The sequence below is a fragment of the Oryctolagus cuniculus genome, chromosome 19 (assembly GCF_051225735.1).
Source record: "Oryctolagus cuniculus isolate XC-2025 breed Fujian yellow rabbit chromosome 19, ASM5122573v1, whole genome shotgun sequence".
Classification (NCBI taxonomy): Eukaryota; Metazoa; Chordata; class Mammalia; order Lagomorpha; family Leporidae; genus Oryctolagus; species Oryctolagus cuniculus.
In genome coordinates, this window is record NC_142885.1 from 56,023,547 (window position 1) to 56,042,884 (window position 19,338).

General features: G+C 44.2%; 1 protein-coding gene across 3 annotated transcripts in view; it reads left to right on the top strand.

The window, feature by feature from the left end:
• Nucleotides 1–19,338, top strand: part of RRN3 (RNA polymerase I transcription factor RRN3) — a 48,955-nt gene that overhangs the window by 1,093 nt on the left and 28,524 nt on the right. For 2 of the 3 annotated variants that reach the window (XM_008257804.5, XM_002711743.6), the window contains exons 2-8: nt 1,987–2,092; nt 4,897–4,953; nt 15,644–15,733; nt 15,840–15,969; nt 16,362–16,421; nt 17,268–17,331; nt 18,027–18,096. In XM_008257804.5, coding sequence (XP_008256026.1) covers nt 1,987–2,092; nt 4,897–4,953; nt 15,644–15,733; nt 15,840–15,969; nt 16,362–16,421; nt 17,268–17,331; nt 18,027–18,096 — 577 coding nt within the window. Of the gene's footprint in view, nt 1–1,986; nt 2,093–4,896; nt 4,954–15,620; nt 15,734–15,839; nt 15,970–16,361; nt 16,422–17,267; nt 17,332–18,026; nt 18,097–19,338 lie in introns of all 3 variants that reach the window. The other variant, XM_089321604.1, reaches the window with a different exon arrangement.

Sequence of the window (19,338 nt, forward strand, 5' to 3'; positions counted from 1 at the left end):
GGTCATTTGCAACAAAATGGAGGAATCTGGAAAACATCATGCTGAGTGAAATAAGCCAGTCCCAAAGGGACCAATATCATATGTTCTCCCTGATTTGTGACAACTAACTGAGCACCTAAAAGGAAACCTGTAAAAGTGAAATGAACACAGTGAGAAGCAATGACTTGATCAGCCCTTGTCCTGACTGTCGAGGAACAACTTACTATTTTATTGCTTTTAGTATTTTTTTTGTTCTACTTAATACCACTGGTTGAACTCTTTAACACACAATTATTCTTAGGTGTTTTAATTTAACTGATAATTGATCCCTGTTAAATGTAAGAGTGGGAATAAGAGAGGGAGGAGGTGTACAGTTTGGCACATGCTCACTCAGACTTAACCCAATGGTAGAGCTAGAAACGTGCCAGGGGATTCCAAATCAATGCCATCTTACTAGTCAAAGTGATCAGTTTCAGTTCATAATTGATTATAATGATTGGATTAAGTGTCAAAGGATCACATAAACAAGACTAATGTCTGTTAATAATAATAACTGATAGAATTAAAAAGGAGAGAACATCCAACATGGGAAGTGGGATACACAGCAGACTCATAGAATGGCAGATGTCTAAGCAGCACTCTGGCCTCAGAATCAGCCCATAAGACATTCGGATTCGGCTAAAAAGCCCATGAGAATATTTCAGGCATGGAAAGCCAATACACTGTGGCAAAAAAAATTGACCTAAATGAAAGATCTCTGTGAGTGAGATCCCTGTGTAAAGAAGGGGCCATCAAAGAAGGAGGTACCTTTCTCTAAAGGGAGGAGAGAGCTTCCACTTTGATTATGGCCTTGTCTAAATAAGGTTGGAGTTTGTGAACTCAAGAGGCTTCCATAGCCTTGGCAGCTCATGACAGGAGCCTCAGGTGATTACTGACGTCATAAATAAAAGTGTCAATTGTTAAATCAACGAAGGGAGTCACTGTCCACCTACTCCCCATGTAGGATCTCTTGTCCTTAATGTGTTGTACTATGCAAATTAACGGCAAAACTACTACTCAAACAGTACTCTATAGTTTGTGTGTCTGTGTGGGTGCAGTCTGTTGAAATCTTTACTTAGTATATACTAAGTTGATCTTCAGTATATAAAGATAATTGAAAATGAATCTTGATGAGAGATGGGATGAGAGAGGGAGTGGGAGGTGGGATGGCTGCTGGTGGGAGGGAGGTTATGGGGGGAAAAGCCGCTATATAATCCAAAAGTTGTACTTTGGAAATTTATATTTATTAAATGAAAGTTTAAAGAAAAGAAAACACATATCATAGTATCAATCATAGTCCCTCATAAGCCTCCTTACTGTGTTGGGCATCGGGGGACAGCAGTCTATCCAGAGAGACTAATGCTCCTGCTCTCAACCGGAGTTTACAGTCTAGGTGGGGAAAGACGAGTACATGAACAAGATGGCTTCAGACAGAGAGAAGTGCTGTAAGAAAATGGAACAGGGTGACGGGAGGGGGGGGCCCATTGGGTGCTCTAGATTTCTGGTGGGGAGGGCCTCTGACATTTGAACTTCAACTTGAATGAAGCCAGGAATTCAGCCACACACAAGTCTGGGGAAAGTGTGTTTCTGGTAGAATGAGCAGGAGGGGAAATGGGAACCAGCTGGGGAACTTTGAAGACCAGAAAGGACACTATGCCTGCAGTAAAACAGGTGATTGGAGGTGAGGTCAGAGTTGTAGGCAGGGGCCAAATTAATGGTAGAGCCTTGTAGGATTAATGCAAGAGTTTGGATTTTTATTCTAAGTGCAGCAGGAAGATAAGATCATTAGGTTGATGAATTAAGAACCGATTGTTGGGGGGTGGGGAGGCCATAAGAGTGAAAGCAGGTGGTCTAATTAGAAGGCCTTAGTGGTCATCCCTCTACACAGTGTTATTTCAATAAATGTTGTCTGTTATCGTTTTTATTGTCTGTTGTGAACTTAATAGCTTGGTGATCTTGATTCTACAGGATTTCAGATATGCTTGCATTAGAGAATGATTTCTTCAATTCTCCTCCAAGAAAAACTGTCCGATTTGGTGGAACCGTAACAGAAGTCTTACTGAAATACAAAAAGGTAAGAGGAGGTTTGGTTTTTGTTGGTCAGAATACAGTTATTCTAGCATTTTGTTCAGGACTAGTAGATACACTAAAATGTGAGATACCAGTATTGAAATAAAAAACTGCATGAAGCCTTATGCTCAAAATGAGAGTGATAATGTCTTTTCTGAGGTTTCTCCTCTTCAAATGCTTTATTTACATAGTATCTTTTTTTTTTTTTTTAAGATTTATTTATTTATTTGAAAGGCAGAATTACAGAGAGATAGAAGCAGAAAAAGACAGAGGGCTTCCATCTGCTGGTTCACTCCTCAAATGGCTGAACTGGCTGGATCTGGGCTGATCTGATGCCAGGAGCCAGGAGCTTGTTCCTGATTTCCAATGTCGGTGTAGGGGCCCAAGCACTTGGGACATCTTCTACTGCTTTCCCAGGCCATATCAGAGAGCTGGATCAGAAGTGGAGCAGCCACTTGAACTGGCATCCATACAGGATGGCGGCACTGTAGGTGGTGGCCCCTTTTCACAATATTTTTAAGACTTTAGCAACTGCTCCAATAAAAAGCCATTAGAAGATTTTATTTCTTAAGGAATTACATAAGCATTTTTGTTTATTTGTTTTTGTGTTAGCTTACAAGTAATCCTACCAAATCTCAGCAGTAAGGAGAAAACGTACATAACTGTACATTTATATATAATATCCACTTATGTCCATGCATGTGAATAGATCCTGTCTTAGTTCCCAAAATTAGATCATCACAACAGTTTGTTTTTAGTTTTTAAAAATTTTATTCTTGGCCGGTGCCGCGGCTCACTAGGCTAATCCTCCACCTTGCGGTGCCGGCACACCGGGTTCTAGTCCCGGTCGGGGCGCCAGATTCTGTCCTGGTTGCCCCTCTTCCAGGCCAGCTCTCTGCTGTGGCCCGGGAGTGCAGTGGAGGATGGCCCAAGTGCTTGGGCCCTGCACCCCATGGGAGACCAGGATAAGTACCTGGCTTCTGCCATCGAATCAGCGCGGTGCGCCAGCCGTGGCAGCCATTGGAGGGTGAACCAACGGCAAAGGAAGACTTTTCTCTCTGTCTCTCTTTCACTGTCCACTCTGCCTGTCAAAAAAAATTTTTTTTATATTCTTTAAAAATGTATTTTCATTTTATTTGAAAGAGAGAGAGAGAAAAACACAGAGAAATATCTTATCCCCTAGTTCACTGCCCCAAATACCTGCAATAGCTGGGGCTGGGCCCGAACAAAGCCAAGGTGGCAGAGACCCAGACACTCGAGCCATAATCTGCTGTGTTCCAGATGCACGTCGCAGAAAGCTGGATCAGAAGCAGAAGAGCCTGACTTGACCCAGGCGCTCTGACGGGGATGTGTAAATCCCAAGCAGCGACTTAAATGCTGTGCCTTTCAAATGCCTAACCTGCAGCAGGTTTTTTTTTTCCTTTGAAAAATAAATTTATTTATTTTACTTATTAGAGATAGAGCTCCCATCTGCTGGTTCACTTCTCAAATGCCTGCAATGGCTGGGGCTAGCAGGAGCTGATAACTCAAAAGTAGGTCTGCCATGTTGGTGACAGGGACCAATCTACTTGAGCTGTCACCTGTTCAGTTTTCTTCTCATTTTTTGAAACTCGGGAGTATGGACTATCATAAACAAATGCAACTAAATATAAAAGGCTTTATAGTTGTTTATTTTTTCCAAGCCTCTGGCTCCACTAACGTGCATTTAAAATTTTTTGTTTGATTTATTTATTTGAAATGCAGAGTGACTGAGAAAAAGAGATTTTACATCTGCTGATTCAGTCCCCAAATGACTGCAATGGCCAGGGCTAGGCCAGGACAAAACCAAAAGCTTAGAACTCTAGCAAGGTCTCCCATGTGGGTGGCAGGGGCCTAAGTACTTGGGACAACTTCCACTGCTTTCCCAGGCTCATTGGTAGGGAACTAAGACAGGAAGTGGGACAGCCTGAGACTTGAAGTACTGTGGTGTAGGATGCTGGCTTCACAGATGTCAGCTTAACCCCCTGTGCCACAATGCTGGCCTGCCTTTTAAAATCTTGTAGTCCTGGGGCTAACACTATAACACAGTGGATTGAGCTGCCATCTGCAATGCTGGCATCCCATGTGGGTGCCAGTTCGAATCCTGGCTGCTCCACTTCTAATCCAGCTCTCTGCTAATGTGCCTGAGAAACCAGCAGAAACTGGCTCAAGGTATTGGTCCCTTGCAGCCATGTGGGAGACCTGGATGAAGTTCCTGGCTTTTGCCTGACCCAGCCCCAGCTATTGTTTCTATTTGGGGAGTGAACCAGCAGATGGAAGATCTCTCTATCTCTTCTCTCTATAACTCTGCCTTTCAAATAAAATTAATCTTTAAAAAACTTGTGGTCATGAATTCATAATCTGCAACTGATGGATGAAACATAGAATGTTATTTTTCAAAATTGAGAGGCCGAGAGAGAGTGAGCTTCCATCCCCTGGCTTACTTCCCAAATGCCTGCAGTGGTCAGGACTGGGCTGAAGCCAGGAGCAGGAATTTAATCTTGGTCTGTCTACTTTTCGGGTGGCAGGAACCCTTTTGAACTATCACTGCTGCCTCCCAGGGTCTGCATTAGCAGGGAGTTGGAGTCAGGATCTAGAGCTGGTGTTGAACCCAGGTACGCCACTATGGGATGGGGATATGCATATCTAAACCAGTGTCTTAAGTTGCTAGGCCATCTGCCCGCCCCACAATGCTCCTTTTGTAATTTCATCAAATGTTAAAGTATAAAAGTCTTGCTGTTGATATTTAACAGGAAACCAAAACTTCATTTTCTCCCCATTCTTGTTAAGGGTGAAACAAATGACTTTGAGTTGTTGAAGAACCAGCTGTCAGATCCAGACATAAAGGTAATTAATTTTTTATTTGATTCTTAGCAAAGTTACTGCTATTTTGAACAGACATTAGTTTGTACTTTTGGTCCTGTTCTATCCTCCAGACCTTTCTCTCCGTTATTCTTTCTGGATTTACTCCTCACTCAGGGCCGTTTACCCGCTAGGGGACATTTGGTGATGTTTGGAAATGTTTTTGTCTGTCACAATTTGGGAGTGGATTACAGGGATGCTGCTAAACCCTTTCTCACCATGGACAGTGCAGCCCCAGCAACCAAGAATGATCCAGCCCCATTGCCAGCAGTACTGAGGTTAGGAAACCCGGCTTTAATCCTTTCTACTTCCTCTGCTGTCTGCAACCCTTGTCTCTCCAAGCTCAAACCAAAAACACATCAAGAGCTAACTGGGCTTCAAGCTGCTAGTGCTTCAGTGTTTCCAAGGTCAAGTTGTAGCAACTCAGTGCGTTTTGTTTCACCCCTCTTTATTGCCCAGTTTTGGAAAGCGGTTTGTTGCTATGACAGCGGTAGATTACCTGGGATAAAACCTCAATTCATTGTTATTGTTTGTGTGATCTTGAATTAGTTGTCTCATCTCTCTGCCTGTGTATTCTTCTCTGTAAAATCATGGAGATTTTAAGTAGGATTCAATGAGTTACTATTCAAGAAGCGTTTAGAATGAACACCCCCTGACTTTATAACGGCTTTTTTTTTTTTTTTTAATATTTAGGAAGGAATGTTTATTTATTTTTAAAGATTTATTTATTTAAAAGTCAGAGTTACAGAAAGGCAGAGAGAGGTCTTCCATCTGCTGGTTTACTCCCCAGATGGCTGCAATGGCAGGAGCTTTGCCTATCCAAAGCCAGGAGCCAGGAGCTTCTTCCAGGTTTCCCACGTGGGTGAGGGGTCCAAGGGCTTGGGCCATCTTCTACTGCTTTCCCAACCATAGCAGAGAGCTGGATCAGAAGTGGAGCAGGGGGCTGGTGCTGTGGCATAGCAGGTAAAGCTGCCGCCTGCAGTGCTGGCATCCCATATGGCTCCGGTTAGAGTCCTAGCTGCTCCACTTCTGATCTAGCTCTCTGCTATAGCCTGGGAAAGCAATAGAAGATGGCCCAAGTCCTTGGGCCCCTACACTCACGTGAGAGACTCAGAAAAAGCTCCTGGCTTCAGATCGTCACAGCTCCAGCTTTTGCAGTCATCTGGGGAGTGAACCAGTGGATAGAAGGCCCCCCCCTTCCTGCCTCTGCCTCTCTGTAACTCTGCCTTCAAATAAATAAATAAATATTTAAAAACAAAAAAAAGTGGAGCAGCTGGGACTTGAACCAGCTTCTATGGGATGCCAGCACTCCAGGAGGTGGCTTTACCCACCAGGCCACAGCGCCGGCCCCAGCTGGTATTCTGTCCCTGCTGACTGTACTGTCTCATTTCTTATTCACATCTAAGTCCACTGTACTCAAGATTGCTGTAGTTATCCTGACAAAGATTACCAGTGATTTCTTACACACTGGTTTCAGCAGACTGTTGTGGGGCACACAGAGTAAACGCATAGTGAGACTTTTGAGATCAAATTAGGAGTCTGTCTTAGCCAGCTGGCAGCTGCCCTCTCACAGAGCAAGTCAGGAGAAGGCAGCCCCGAGTTGCAGTGCTGGGGGGTTTTTAAAGGCAAAACCTGCTTTTTATCAGACATTTGATTATGTGTGTGGGCTTGTGCAAGCAGAAAGCAGGCATACAGAAGGGAGAAACAGTTAGCCAATCAGCCAGGTTTTTTGTAACCTTAATGAAAAATGTAACGATTCAATTATTCAATTGTTCCCGGTAGGGGTCAAGCATGGGTTCACTGACCTTGGCGCCACCTGTGTTATCTTGTGGCTGCAGGTGGGAGAAGACAGGAGAAACCACAGTCTGGTGGCCTTGGCCATTCTCAAGTGAACAGAGGTACAGAAGTTAGAAATGGGCCAGTTGCAAGCTAACATTTTTATGAAGAACAGGCCTCGGTTTAAAACAACCAAGCAAACTAACCTATTGTCTATAACCATCCGAGTGTGCTATACTTTGTAGACAAGTTAAACTTTGAGTCACATGTCACACAGACTTTATTTTTAAAGCCTTGTACTAATGCTTTGTGGCAGTTGACACAATTGTCAGCCACTTCTTAAAACTTCTCATTCAGTGTCTCTGATCTTCCTGTCTCATGATCACTTCTCTCTAATCACTACCTTGGTAGGTTCTCCTTAAATTTGGTATTGATTGGTTTCAACTTAACCCTTTTTGTGGCAGATTCTTCTGTGATCCCTGTGCCCTCAAGGCTTTGGAAGCTACTTGTATCCTAATAACTCCCACATCTGGGTCTTCAGCTCAGATTGCTCTTGTGCACTGTAGACTTGTTTCTTAACTGTTGGTTGGGTGTTTTTACCCAAAATTGTCCTAGGTATTCCAAATCTAGCATACCTTAAATTCACTTCTATATCCCTGACCAAGTCCTTCTGTAGCCGCCTTTATCTGCTCAACTGTTTATTGCTCACCTACTTCTTGAACTAGGAACCTGCCAGGGGAAAACATCTTTCAAGTCTTTCTGTTTTGTTGGTGTTCTTACCTGGATTCTTCCAGTAGCCTCTTTAGTGGCTTTTTATTATTATTCTTCTGTTCTGTTAAGACAGCAGAGATGACTTATTGGACATGTGTTGTACTCGGCCACAGCTGAGAACAGAACTAGTCCATAATGTCACAGGCTCAGGACAGAGGGCCATCAGGGGCTGTTAACGGTTTGAGCAGTGTCTCTCCTAGGTGGTTTCAGTGAACTTACAGCAGTGGAAGTTCCAGGTCCTTCCAGAGACAAGTTGGACAAAGTAGCAGGCAGTCTAGCTACTTGCAGTGTTCCTGGCCTCTGGCAGTCCTTACTTCCCCTTTACCCACGATGGGCACACACACACTAGCAGGGTACTTGGACCTCTGCACATTTGCTTCTCCACTGGGCAGTCATGGTGCAGAGGTTTCTAAGAAGATGGGACTAAGACCGAGAGATTTCAGTGGTGTTTAGATCCTGTCCTCCTCTATCTTTATTTGAATGACTGAAACAAACACGCATAGATGTCTTCCATCTGCTGATTCACTCCCCAAATGCCCACAACAGCCTGGGCTTGTCCAGGTTAAAGCCAGAAGCCAGGAACTCTTTTTTCTTTTTAAATATTTATTTATTTATTTGTAGGAGTTACAGTCCATCCACTAGTTCGCTCCCTAAATGTCTGCAATAGCCAGGGCCGGGCCAGGCCAAAGCCAGGAGCTTCATCTGGGTCTCCCACATGGATAGCAGGGGCCCAAGCATTTAGGCCATCTTCTACTTTTCTCAGGCGCATAAGCAGGGAGCTGGATCAGAAGTGGAGCATCTCAGAATGAACCAGTGCCCATATGGGATGCTGGCATGGCAGGCTGAGGCGTAACCTGCCATGCCCCAACACTGACCCTCAGGAATTCTTTAAGTCTCCCACATGGGTGGCAGGGACCTAAGTACTTGAGCTGTCACCTGCTGCTTCACAGGGTGAATACTCTCAGGAAGCCACATCAGAAGCAGCGGTGAGATTCAATTCCAGGCACTCTGATGCGGAACGTGGGGTGTCCCAGATGCTGTCTTAACCATTGTGCCACGACACCCACCCCTGTCTTTATCTTCTCCAACTACCCTCACCTCTCCCCCTCCCCCTGTTTACCCTCAGTACTGTAGCCTAAATTATCTCTTTAGAGCACATATCTATTTCATTCCTCTACTAACACATTTAATGCCTATGGAAAAATAAAAAACCAGTTTCTTAGCATGACCTGCACCATTTTTTCTAGATTTGATCTCACTAGATGCCTTTTATTTTTCTCTATTGTATTTCTTAAAAGATGTATTTATTTATTTGAAAGGCAGAGTTAGAAAAGGCAGAGGCAGAGGAGAGAGAGGGAGGGAGGGAGGGAGGGAGAAGTCTTCTATTTGCTGGATCATTCTCCAGATGGCTGCAATGGCTGGAGCTATGGCGATCCAAAGCCAGGAGCCAGCAGTTTCTTCTGGGTCTCCCATGCAGGTGCAGGGGCCCAAGCACTTGGGCCATCTTCCACTGCTTTCCCAGGCCATAGCAAAGAGCTGGATCGGTAGTGGAGCAGCTGGGACTTAAGCTGGCACCCATATGGGATGGCGGCACTGCAGGTGACAGCTTTATCCACTACACCACAGCACTGGCCCCCTATTTTATTATCTTAAGTGAAATAGAAATAGCTCTGTGTGCTGATTCAACCCCCAAATACCCTCAACAGCTGGGTTTAAGCCAGACCAAACATGGGAGCCCAAAACTCAATCCAGATCATCACCTGCTACCTTGTAAAATGTGCATGATCAGGAAACGAGTTGAAAGCAAAGCTGAAACAGGAACCCAGGTGCCCCAATGTAAGATGCAGATAGCCCAAGCAGTGTCATGACCACTGTGCCAAATGCTTGCCCTTCAGCAGCTGCGTCATCCCCTGCAGGTTCTACTTTGCATCTTGATACCTTTGCCTGTGCCTTCTTTTGGCTGGGAGAAGTTTTCTGTGTCTACTTTATTTGCTGCCTGTTTAAGCATGGCGCTGGGCGCACTGCTTCCCTTATTTACTAGGAAATGCTGTGTGATCAAGGGCAAGTCACTGCCCTTCTGTGCCTCAGTGATCTCATCTTAAGATGGGATCTGCAGTAGTCGCTATCACATGGGACGCTTGTAAGGGCTAAATGAGTTCATGTGTGTTAACGTCTTAGAACAGTGTCTGGCACACACGTGCTGCATTAGTGTTTTTTGTTATTGCTGTGATCCATAAAGCTGTTCACTTTGAGTCCCAGCTGAAAGGTCAGCAGCTTTTTTTTTTTTCTTTTTTGACAGGCAGAGTGGACAGTGAGAGACAGAGAGAAAGGTCTTCCTTTACCATTGGTTCACCCTCCAATGGCCGCCGCGGCCGGCACACCGTGCTGATCGCAAGCCAGGAGCCAGGTGTTTCTCCTGTCTCCCATGCGGGCGCAGGGCCCAAGCACTTGAGCCATCCTCCACTGCACTCCCGGGCCACAGCAGAGAGCTGGACTGGAAGAGGGGCAACCGGGACAGAATCCGGTGCCCCAACCGAGACTAGAACCCGGTGTGCCGGCGTCGCAGGCGGAGGATTAGCCTATTGAGCCGTTGGGCTTGTATTGTACCACAGCGAGTAAAGTGGTAGCCTGCGATACTGGCATTGCATATGGGCACCAGTTCTTATCCTGGCTGCTCCACTTCCAATCTAGCTCCCTGCAAATGATGTGGGAATAGTGGCAGAGGATGGCCCAAGTGTTTGGGCCCCTCTGCCCATGTGGGAGACCCAGATGAAACTCCTGCCTCCTGGCTGTGACATGACCCAGCCCAGACCATTGAGGCCATCTGGGGAGGGTACTGGCAGATGGAAGATATCTCTAAATAAATAAATCTTAAAAATAAACAAACAATAATCCCTGGTTCCTTCCACCTGTTTCTTGCCCTTGTAGCAGATCTGTTGAAAGATCTGGTTTTCAGGCCGTCCTCATTTATTTGGCTCGTTGCTCCCCAGTTTGATCTGTTGTCTTCCTCGTCATAATAGCCAGCCGTCCTGAAGGAGTCTCAGTTCTCTGAAAACAGGCCTTGCTGTCTCGGAGGAGTGTGACCTCTAGAAAATGCTCACGCCAGCCCTTTGAAGACAGCAGAAGCATTGCTTGCTCTATAAAGCTTCCTTACTCTTGCCTTCTTTCTCGGATACAAAGAACAATCTCTTTGTTTTCTTATGTATTTTGTAACCACATGAGTTTGTGTGTGCTTGCTGCTTCAGAGGATTGTTACAAGTAGCTTGCTTCCTTTTTTTTTTTTTTTTTTTTTTTTGACAGGCAGAGTTAGAGAGTGAGAGAGAGAGACAGAGAGAAAGGTCTTCCTTTTCCGTTGGTTCACCCCCCAAATGGCTGCTATGGCCGGCACACTCGCCTATCCGAAGCCAGGAGCCAAGTGCTTCCTCCTGGTCTCCCATGTGGGTGCAGGGCCCAAGAACCTGGGCTATCCTCCACTGCACTCCCTGGCTATAGCAGAGAGCTGGACTGGAAAAGGGGCAACCGGGACAGAATCTGGCACCCCGACCGGGACTAGAACCCAGGGTGCCAGCGCCACAGGTGGAGGATTAGCCTAGTGAGCCACAGTGCTGGCCAACAAGTAGCTTGCTTCTAATAGTGCAGTATTAAATCTTCAAAGTCTGTGACTGGTTTACTTTTTAAAGTGGAGCAGTATAAATGGTAGCCTCGTGATTTTGCTGTTTGAAAGTAAAAGGCTCACTTAGCTAATCCTCCGCCTGCCGTGCTGGCACCCCAGGTTCTAGTCTGGGTTGGAGCACCAGGTTCTAGTCCCGATTGCTCCTCTTCCAGTCTAGCTCTCTGCTGTGGCCCAGGAAGGCAGTGGAGGATGGCCCAAGTGCTTGGGCCCTGCACACCCGCATGGGAAATCAGGAGGAAGCACCTGGCTCCTGGCTTCTGATTGGCGCAGCGCACTGGCCGTAGTGGCCATTTTGGGGGTGAACCAACGGAAGGAAGACCTTTCTCTCTCTGTCTCTCTCACTGTCTAACTCTGCCTGTCCAAAAAAAAGTGAAAGGGGATACAATAGATTTTACTCCTCTTTTTAAAGATTTATTTATTTATTTGAAAGGCAGAGTTAGAGATGGAGAGACAGAGAGAAAGAGATCTTCCATCCGCTGGTTCACTCCCCAGATGGCTACAACCGCCAGAGCTGAGGCGATTGAAGCCAGGAGCCAGGAGCTTCTTCCAGGTTTCCCAGCTGGGTGCAGGAGTCCAAGCACTTGGGCCATCCTCTACTGCTTTCCCAGGCTACAGCAGAGAGCTGGATTGGAAGTGGAGCAGCTGAGACTCAAACTGGCATCCCCATATAGGATACCAGTGTTGCTGGTGGCAGCTTTACCCACTATGCTATAAAACCTACCCCCTTGCATGGATTTTGGGATTAGAAAGAGATATGTATGTATAGTGTAAGACACCCTACCTGCACTGAATGATGCTTCTTATTAATATTCTGTCATTGTAGGTTTGATACTGATTGTTTGTCTTTCTCCTACTGGTTTTTTTCTTTTTGGAAAAAAAGAATTTATTGGGCCCAGTGTTGTGGCATAGCAGGTTAAGCCACTGCCTTCAAAGCCAAAATTCAATATCTGAATGCTGGACTTTTTGTTTTTTTTGTTTTTTGTATGTGTTTTTTGAAAGATATATTTATTTGTTTGAAACATAGGGTTACAGAGAGAGGGAGAGGCAGATATCGTTTTGTTTTAAAGATTTATTTGTTTATGGCTGGTGCCACAGCTCACTAGGCTAATCCTCCACCTGCGGCGCTGGCACCCCGAGTTATAGTCCCAGTCGGTCGGGGCGCCGGATTCTGTCCCGGTTGCTCCTTTTCCAGTCCAGCTCTCTGCTGTGACCCGGGAGTGCAGTGGAGGATGGCTCAAGTGCTTGGGCCCTGCACCTGCGTGGGAGACCAAGAGAAGCACCTGGCTCCTGGCTTCGGATCAGTGCAGTGCGCCAGCCGCAGCTGCCATTGGAGGGTGAACCAATGGCAAAAGGAAGACCTTTCTCTCTCTCTCTGTCTACTCTGCCTGTCAAAAAAAAAAATTTTTTTTTTTTTTTTATTTGAAAGGCAGAGTTACAGAAAGGCGGCGGGGCGGGGGGGGGGTCTTCCATCCACTGGTTCACTCCCAAAATGGCTGCCACAGCCGGAACTGCGTTGATCCGAAGCCAAGAGCGAGGAGCTTCCTCTGGGTCTCCCACTTGGGTACAGGGGCCCAAGGACTTGGGCCATCTTCTACTGCTTTCCCAGGCCATAGCAGAGAACTGGATTAGAAGTGGAGCAGCCAGGACTCGAACTGGTACCCATATGGAATGGCCTCACTGCAGGCTGGGGCTTTAACCCACTGTGCCACAGTGGCAGCCCCAAGACAGAGATATCTTACATCTGCTGATTTACTCCCCAAATGGTTGCACCAGCTATAGTTGGTCTGGACTGAAGCCAAGAGCCAGGAGCTTTTTCCAGATCTGCCACGTGGGTGTAGGGGCCCAAGTACTAGGGCCATCTTCTGCAGCTTTCCCATTAGCAAGAAGCTGGATCAGAAGTGGAACAGCTGGAACTCAAGCCGGTGCCCATAGGTGATCCTGGCATTGCAGGCAGCTTTACACTCTCTGCCACAACGCCAGCCCCTGAGTGCCAGCTCACTTCTCATCCAGCTTACTGCTAATGCTCTTGAGAAGGCAGTGGAAGATGACCCAAGTACTTGAGTTCTGCACCAGTCTGGGAAAACTGGTTGGAGTTCCTGGCTCCTAGCTTCTGCCTGTCCCAGTCCTGGCTGTTGTGGCCATTTAGGGAGTGAACCAGCAGATGGAAGATCTCTTGTCACTCAGCCTTTCAAGTAAAGAAGTAAATACATCTTTTTACAAATAAAAACTTATTTTAAAGGCAGAAAGGAGAGTTCTCATCTGCTGTTTCATTGCCCAAATGCCTGCAACAGCCAGGGTTGGGCCAGGGCAAAACCAGGAGCTGGAAACTCCACCTGGATCTCCCAGGTGGGAAGTGGGAATTCAACCACTTGAGCTGTCACCTGCTGCCTCTTAGGGTGTATATCAGCAGGAAGCTGGAACTGAAAGAAAATCTGGACTTGAACCAGGAATTCAGATATGGGAGGTGGATGTCTCAGTAACCGCTGTGCCAAATGCCAGCCTTTTTTATGTTTTTTTTTTTTCTTAAATTTTTATTTGAAAAACAAAGAGATAGACATAGACAGATGGACATCGATTTTCTGTCTGCTGGGTCATTCATTCCCTGAATGCCCACAGCAGCCAGGGCTGGCCAGGCCAAATTTAGGAGCCTAGAATTCACTCTGTGTCTCTTGCGTAGGTGGCAAGGACCCAAGTGCTTAAGCCATCATCTGGTTCTTCCCATGGTGTGCATTAGCAGGAAGCTGCATCAGTAGCAAAGGAGCTGGGACTTGAACTAGGCACTGCAGAATGAGATGCAGACATGCCAAGCTGCTGTGCCAAAAGAACCCAACCCCCCCCCACTACCACACACACACACACACTCACTCTCTCTCTTTCTCTCTCTCTCTTTCACATACAAACACATACACTGCCCACACTGGGTCTTAATGAACATTAACCATTTTCTTTCACAAATTGGGAGTTTTTCTCCATAGTTTTTTTTCTTGTGTATGTTGTATATATACATGAATATAAATAATAACCTTTATATAGCTTTTATTTTGTGTAACTGGTTCATTTTTATGTATAGCTTTCTCTCTCTCTCTCTCTTTTTTTTTTTTTGTTAAAGATTTATTTTATTTATTTGAAAGAATTAGAGAGGGAGAGACAGAAAAAGAGATCTTCCACCTGCGGATTCACTCCCCAAAAGGCTGCAATAGCTGGGGCTGGGCCAGGCTGAAACCAGGAGCCAGAAGCTTCTTTCTGGTCCAAGCACTTGGGACATCTCTGCCACCTTTCTAGGCACATTAGCAGGGTACTGGATCGGAAGTGGAGCAGCCAGGACTCGCACCAGCGCCCGTATGGGATGCTGGTGTTGCAGACTTCTTAACCTGCTGCACCACAGCACTGTCCCCCAGTATAGCTTTCTTTTTAATAGTTTTTTTTGTGTGTGTCACTAAAATCACGAGCAATGATTTTATTGCCTGAAAATTTATTTCATGGAGTACTGGAACTGTCATTTAAAGAAAACACACGTTAATGCATTTTTAAAAAAGCCACAGATTGGGTTTAGAAAAACTTAAGTTTATTGATGACCCTAGTTGGTCAGCCTAGACTGAATGTTATCAGTGTGCTTTCTGGTCAGCTTGAATATAGAGAAAATAGAGGTGGTTGTTGGTCCTTATGGTCTTCTCATTTGACTCTGCTATAATTGTGCAGCTTTAAAAAATATCAGGTATCTGGAGCCAGTGCTGTGGCATAGCAGGTAAAGCTGCCGCCTGCAGTGCCGGCATCCCATAGGGGTACTGGTTTGAGTCCTGGCTGCTTCATTTCCTATCCAGCTCTCTGCTGTGGCCTGGGAAAGCACTAGAAGATGGCCCACATGCTTGGGCCCCTGAACCCGTGTGGGGGACCCAGAAGAAGCCTGCTCTTGGCTTCAGATTGGCCCAGCTCCTCTACTTCCAACCCAGCTTCCTGCTAATGCCCATCCCGGGAGGTGAGCAGTGATGGTTTCAGTACTTGGGTCCTTGCCAGCTGACGGAGACTTGGATTGAGTTCAGGGCTGCACATTTCAGCCTGGTCTGACCCTAGCTGTTGAGGGTGTTTGGAAAGTAAACCAGTGGATGAAAGATCTCTGCCTGTGTGCCTTTTTTTTTTTTTTTAAGTTCATTCCAGGTGTTTTTTGTTTTTTTTTTTTGTTTCTTTTGTGTGTGTGTGCGTGTGTGTTTTTTTTTTCACTTTTTAAAAGCAAACAAAATGATCAGTTTGAAGTATTGCATTAAATTCATTTTCCTGTGTCGCAGAGTTAACCATGGGAGAGCTTATTGTGACATCTTTGATACACAACTTTGGTTTAATTCCAAGTGTGTAACTTCCCCCCAGTTTGCATATTACTGATAAATGACTGGTGTAAGGTAGTTGCATTTTCTGTTATCTTAGTGATTTATAAAAGTACTTTTCTTTGTTCAAATTAAGGATGACCAGATCATTAACTGGCTGTTAGAATTCCGCTCTTCTATTATGTATTTGACCAAAGACTTTGAGCAGCTCATCAACATTCTGTTGGTAAGTTTGCTATTTATTTCACTGTCTAGTATGTAATTCAATACTTTGAAAATAGTATATATTGTACCAATTAACTATTTCCATTATCTCCCTCCCCCAACTCCAGAAATTGCCATGGTTAAATAGAAGTCAAACAGTGGTAGAAGAGTATTTGGCTTTTCTTGGTAATCTTGTGTCCGCACAGACTGTCTTCCTTAGGCCATGTCTCAGCATGATTGCTTCTCATTTTGTACCTCGTAAGTGATTTTTCTTTGTTTGCTTTGATTTTTCTTTCCTAAAAAATTCCTCATCATTAATATACTACCTTCCCCTTACCCATTGGAGAGCCTGCCACCATGAAAGATTTCAGTACTTGTTTTGGTACTAGTCCTGGCAAATGTTAGTCCGCTATGGAGGTATTTGGATTCATTTTTTGCTGTGATTTTTATGCATTGTGATTTGCTTCAGTGAGCTTATTAGGAAGTCTTATTTAGGAATTTGTAGTTGCTTTAATTCTTGTTTTTCTTTTTTTTCAAGCTGTAAATTTAATCATCACACTTTTGAATTCTGAGAATATTAATTTTCTTTTGTAGAGCTGTTCATTATCTAGGTCAGTGACAGAGTATACATTTTCTTTTTTTCTCAAAAGCGCGAGTGATCATCAAGGAAGGTGACATAGATGTTTCAGATTCTGATGATGAAGATGATAGTAAGTATAATAATGGATAAAGCCAAGAATGCATACTGTGTCATAGAGAATGAATGTATGCTGAATGGTAAATATACTGGCCTTAGGGCCAGCACTGTGGCACAGCAGGTTAAGCCTCGGCCTGCAGTGCTAACATCCCATATAGGCGCCAGTTTGAATCTCAGCTGCTCTACTTCCGATCAAGCTCAGTACTAACGTATATGGGAAAGCAATGGATGATGGCCCAAGTCCCTGGGCCCCGACCCACATGGGAGACCCAGAAGAAGCTCCTGGCTTCAGCATCTTTTCTAAAAGTAGACTGAAGCAGTGATAACCTTTAATGGAATCAGTGTTTTATTTTGGTATTAATATGTAATCATTTGCCTTAATTGTGTTAATTATGTAATTAGACCATTTATTTAATCTTTGCTGGTGGATGTGACATAAAACTTGAAATTATTTTTCTGATGAATTATTCAGTCAGTAAGCACATGTTTTTAGCTTCAAGTATGTAATTTTTCAGTTTTCAGTGTTTTTTTTTTTTTTTAAAGAATTTATTTATTTATGTGAAAGGCAGGGTGACAGAGAAAGAAAGATGTTCCACTTATTAGTTCACTGCACAAAGGCCCACGGCCAGGCATCCGGAACTCTATCCAGGTCTCCCATGTGGGTGGCAGGGACCCAAGTACTGTCATCCACCCAGGGACATTGGTAGGGAGCTGGATGGGAAGTAGAAGAAGCTGGTTCCTGAACCAGCACTTTGATAGGGGGCACAGGCATCCCAAGCAGCGGCTTAACCTGCTGCACCACAACGCCCGTCTGTTGGTGTTGTTTTGACGCTCATATGCTCAACTTTTCTCCTTATAGATCTTCCTGGAAATTTTGACACATGTCACAGAGCCTTGCAAATAATAGCACGATATGTCCCTTCGTGAGTACTTTTGTTACTTTGGATCCTAATGTTTAAATCCTTAAGAAAATTATAGTCCATTGGCAGAAAATTATAAAATGTTAATAGCATCAAAATTCAGATCTTAGGAAACAATCACCATGTACAGAAAATGGCATTTCAGCTTTCTGTTCATTATCTTAATTGCTTTTTGCAAGCGATACATGTATAGTGGATGGAATTTTGCTTTTATCTTGAAGAGACAGGATATCTAAAAGTTTTCAACCCCTGTGTGTGATGCCATATGAATAAAAATTTTAGTACAAGAAAAGCTTTTCCAATTTCTGCATTTCTTTTGAAGGGGTAGACTTCTAGTTCCTTTTATTTAATGCTTTTAACTTAATCCAAGTTGATAGCTTTTTTCACATTTAAAATAATGTGTATGTGTAGTGGGAAATTTGTAGATTTTAAACTGAAACTCTGTTAAGCTTTTGTAAGGAAAAAACTCTCCTTTACTGTCAAAGTTAATAGAAAATTGTTTTCCCTTAAGTAGTTTTAGATTTAATTGCAGCTATATTTTCATTTTATTTCAGTTGCTTGAGGTTAGGGCTACTAATTGCCCCGTATCAATCCGTATTTGCTCATAGAATGGAAATGTTATCTTCCTGCAACACCCAGTTAAGGTGGATTGGTTGATTTTTTTTTTCTTGTCTCCCCCCCCCCCCCCCCCCCCCCAGGGCACCATGGTTTCTTATGCCAATACTGGTCGAAAAGTTTCCTTTTGTTCGAAAATCAGAAAGAACATTGGTAAGAAATTTTTTCATGAGGAAAATAATAGAAAAGTCTTTTTGTGATTTATTTTGGATGGTAGTTTTCTTTAAAGTTGTTTTGTCTTGTGGATTCATTTTGTTTTACTTTTGTTTGTTTTTTTAATTTACGTGACAGAATGAGAAAAAGAGTGAGAAGTCCATCTACTGGTTCACTCTTTCAAATGCCCAGGGAGCTGGGAACTCAGTCCAGGTCTGCTATGTGAGGGGCAGAGATCCAACTACTTGAATCAGAACCCACTGCCTACTGGAGTGTACATTAGCAGGAAGCCGGATTCAGGAGCCTGGCCTCAAACGCAGGCACTCCAGTGTGGGATGCGGGCATTCCAGCTGATGTAACCCTCTGCCGAATGTCCACCCCGTCTTTAAACTTAGGACTAAGAAATTGAATCCTATGCCTTTCTTAGCAGGTGACTAATGGGGATTCCCAATGCCCTTTTCTCTTATTACTGTGTTCAAGTCATGGTCAGAGTCCATTTCAGAAATATCTACGGGGGTTTAGTGTTTACACAGATAAGAATTACTGGGAGATAACAGTTCATATATTATTGATTATAAACGTTCCTTATTTGAAAGTGGAAGCAGAGCCTCCTATCATTGAAGGCTGAGTTTTCATGAAGTATTTAGGTTATTTGTATAGTTTTCACTAATTGATAGTGGCTGCTTTGTAGCACATATTATTTTTTCCTAAATAAGTTTATTACACATACTAGATAAGGAGTAACTTTTGCTGATGTTTGTAATGTTCTGCTTCAAATGGAATGTTGAGTCACTGTGTCTCGTGTGTGTGTGTGTGTGTGTGTACAAAATCCTCAATGAGTACTTGCAAACTTAATGTAATAACAGAAAAACAATTACACACCATGACCAACCGAGATTTAGCCTGGCAATTTGAGGTTGATGTGATATCTGAAAATCAATTAATAGACTGCACCGTATTAGTAGAAGAAAGGACAAAAAACACATGATCAGCTCAGTAAATGAAACAAAAATGTGTAACTTTAAAACCTGATCAGGACAAAAGCAGAAGGGAGGGGTGGGTGCTTAGCTTCGTGGTTAAGGCACTGTGCCCCACGTTGGAGTGCCGAGGTTCAATACCTGGCTCTGGCTCCTGGGTCTAGCTTTTTGCTGATGCGGATCCTGGAACATACAGTGATTGCCCAAGCAGCTAGATTCCTGCTACCCTTGTGAGAGACCTGGAGAGAGTTCATAGCTTCTGGCT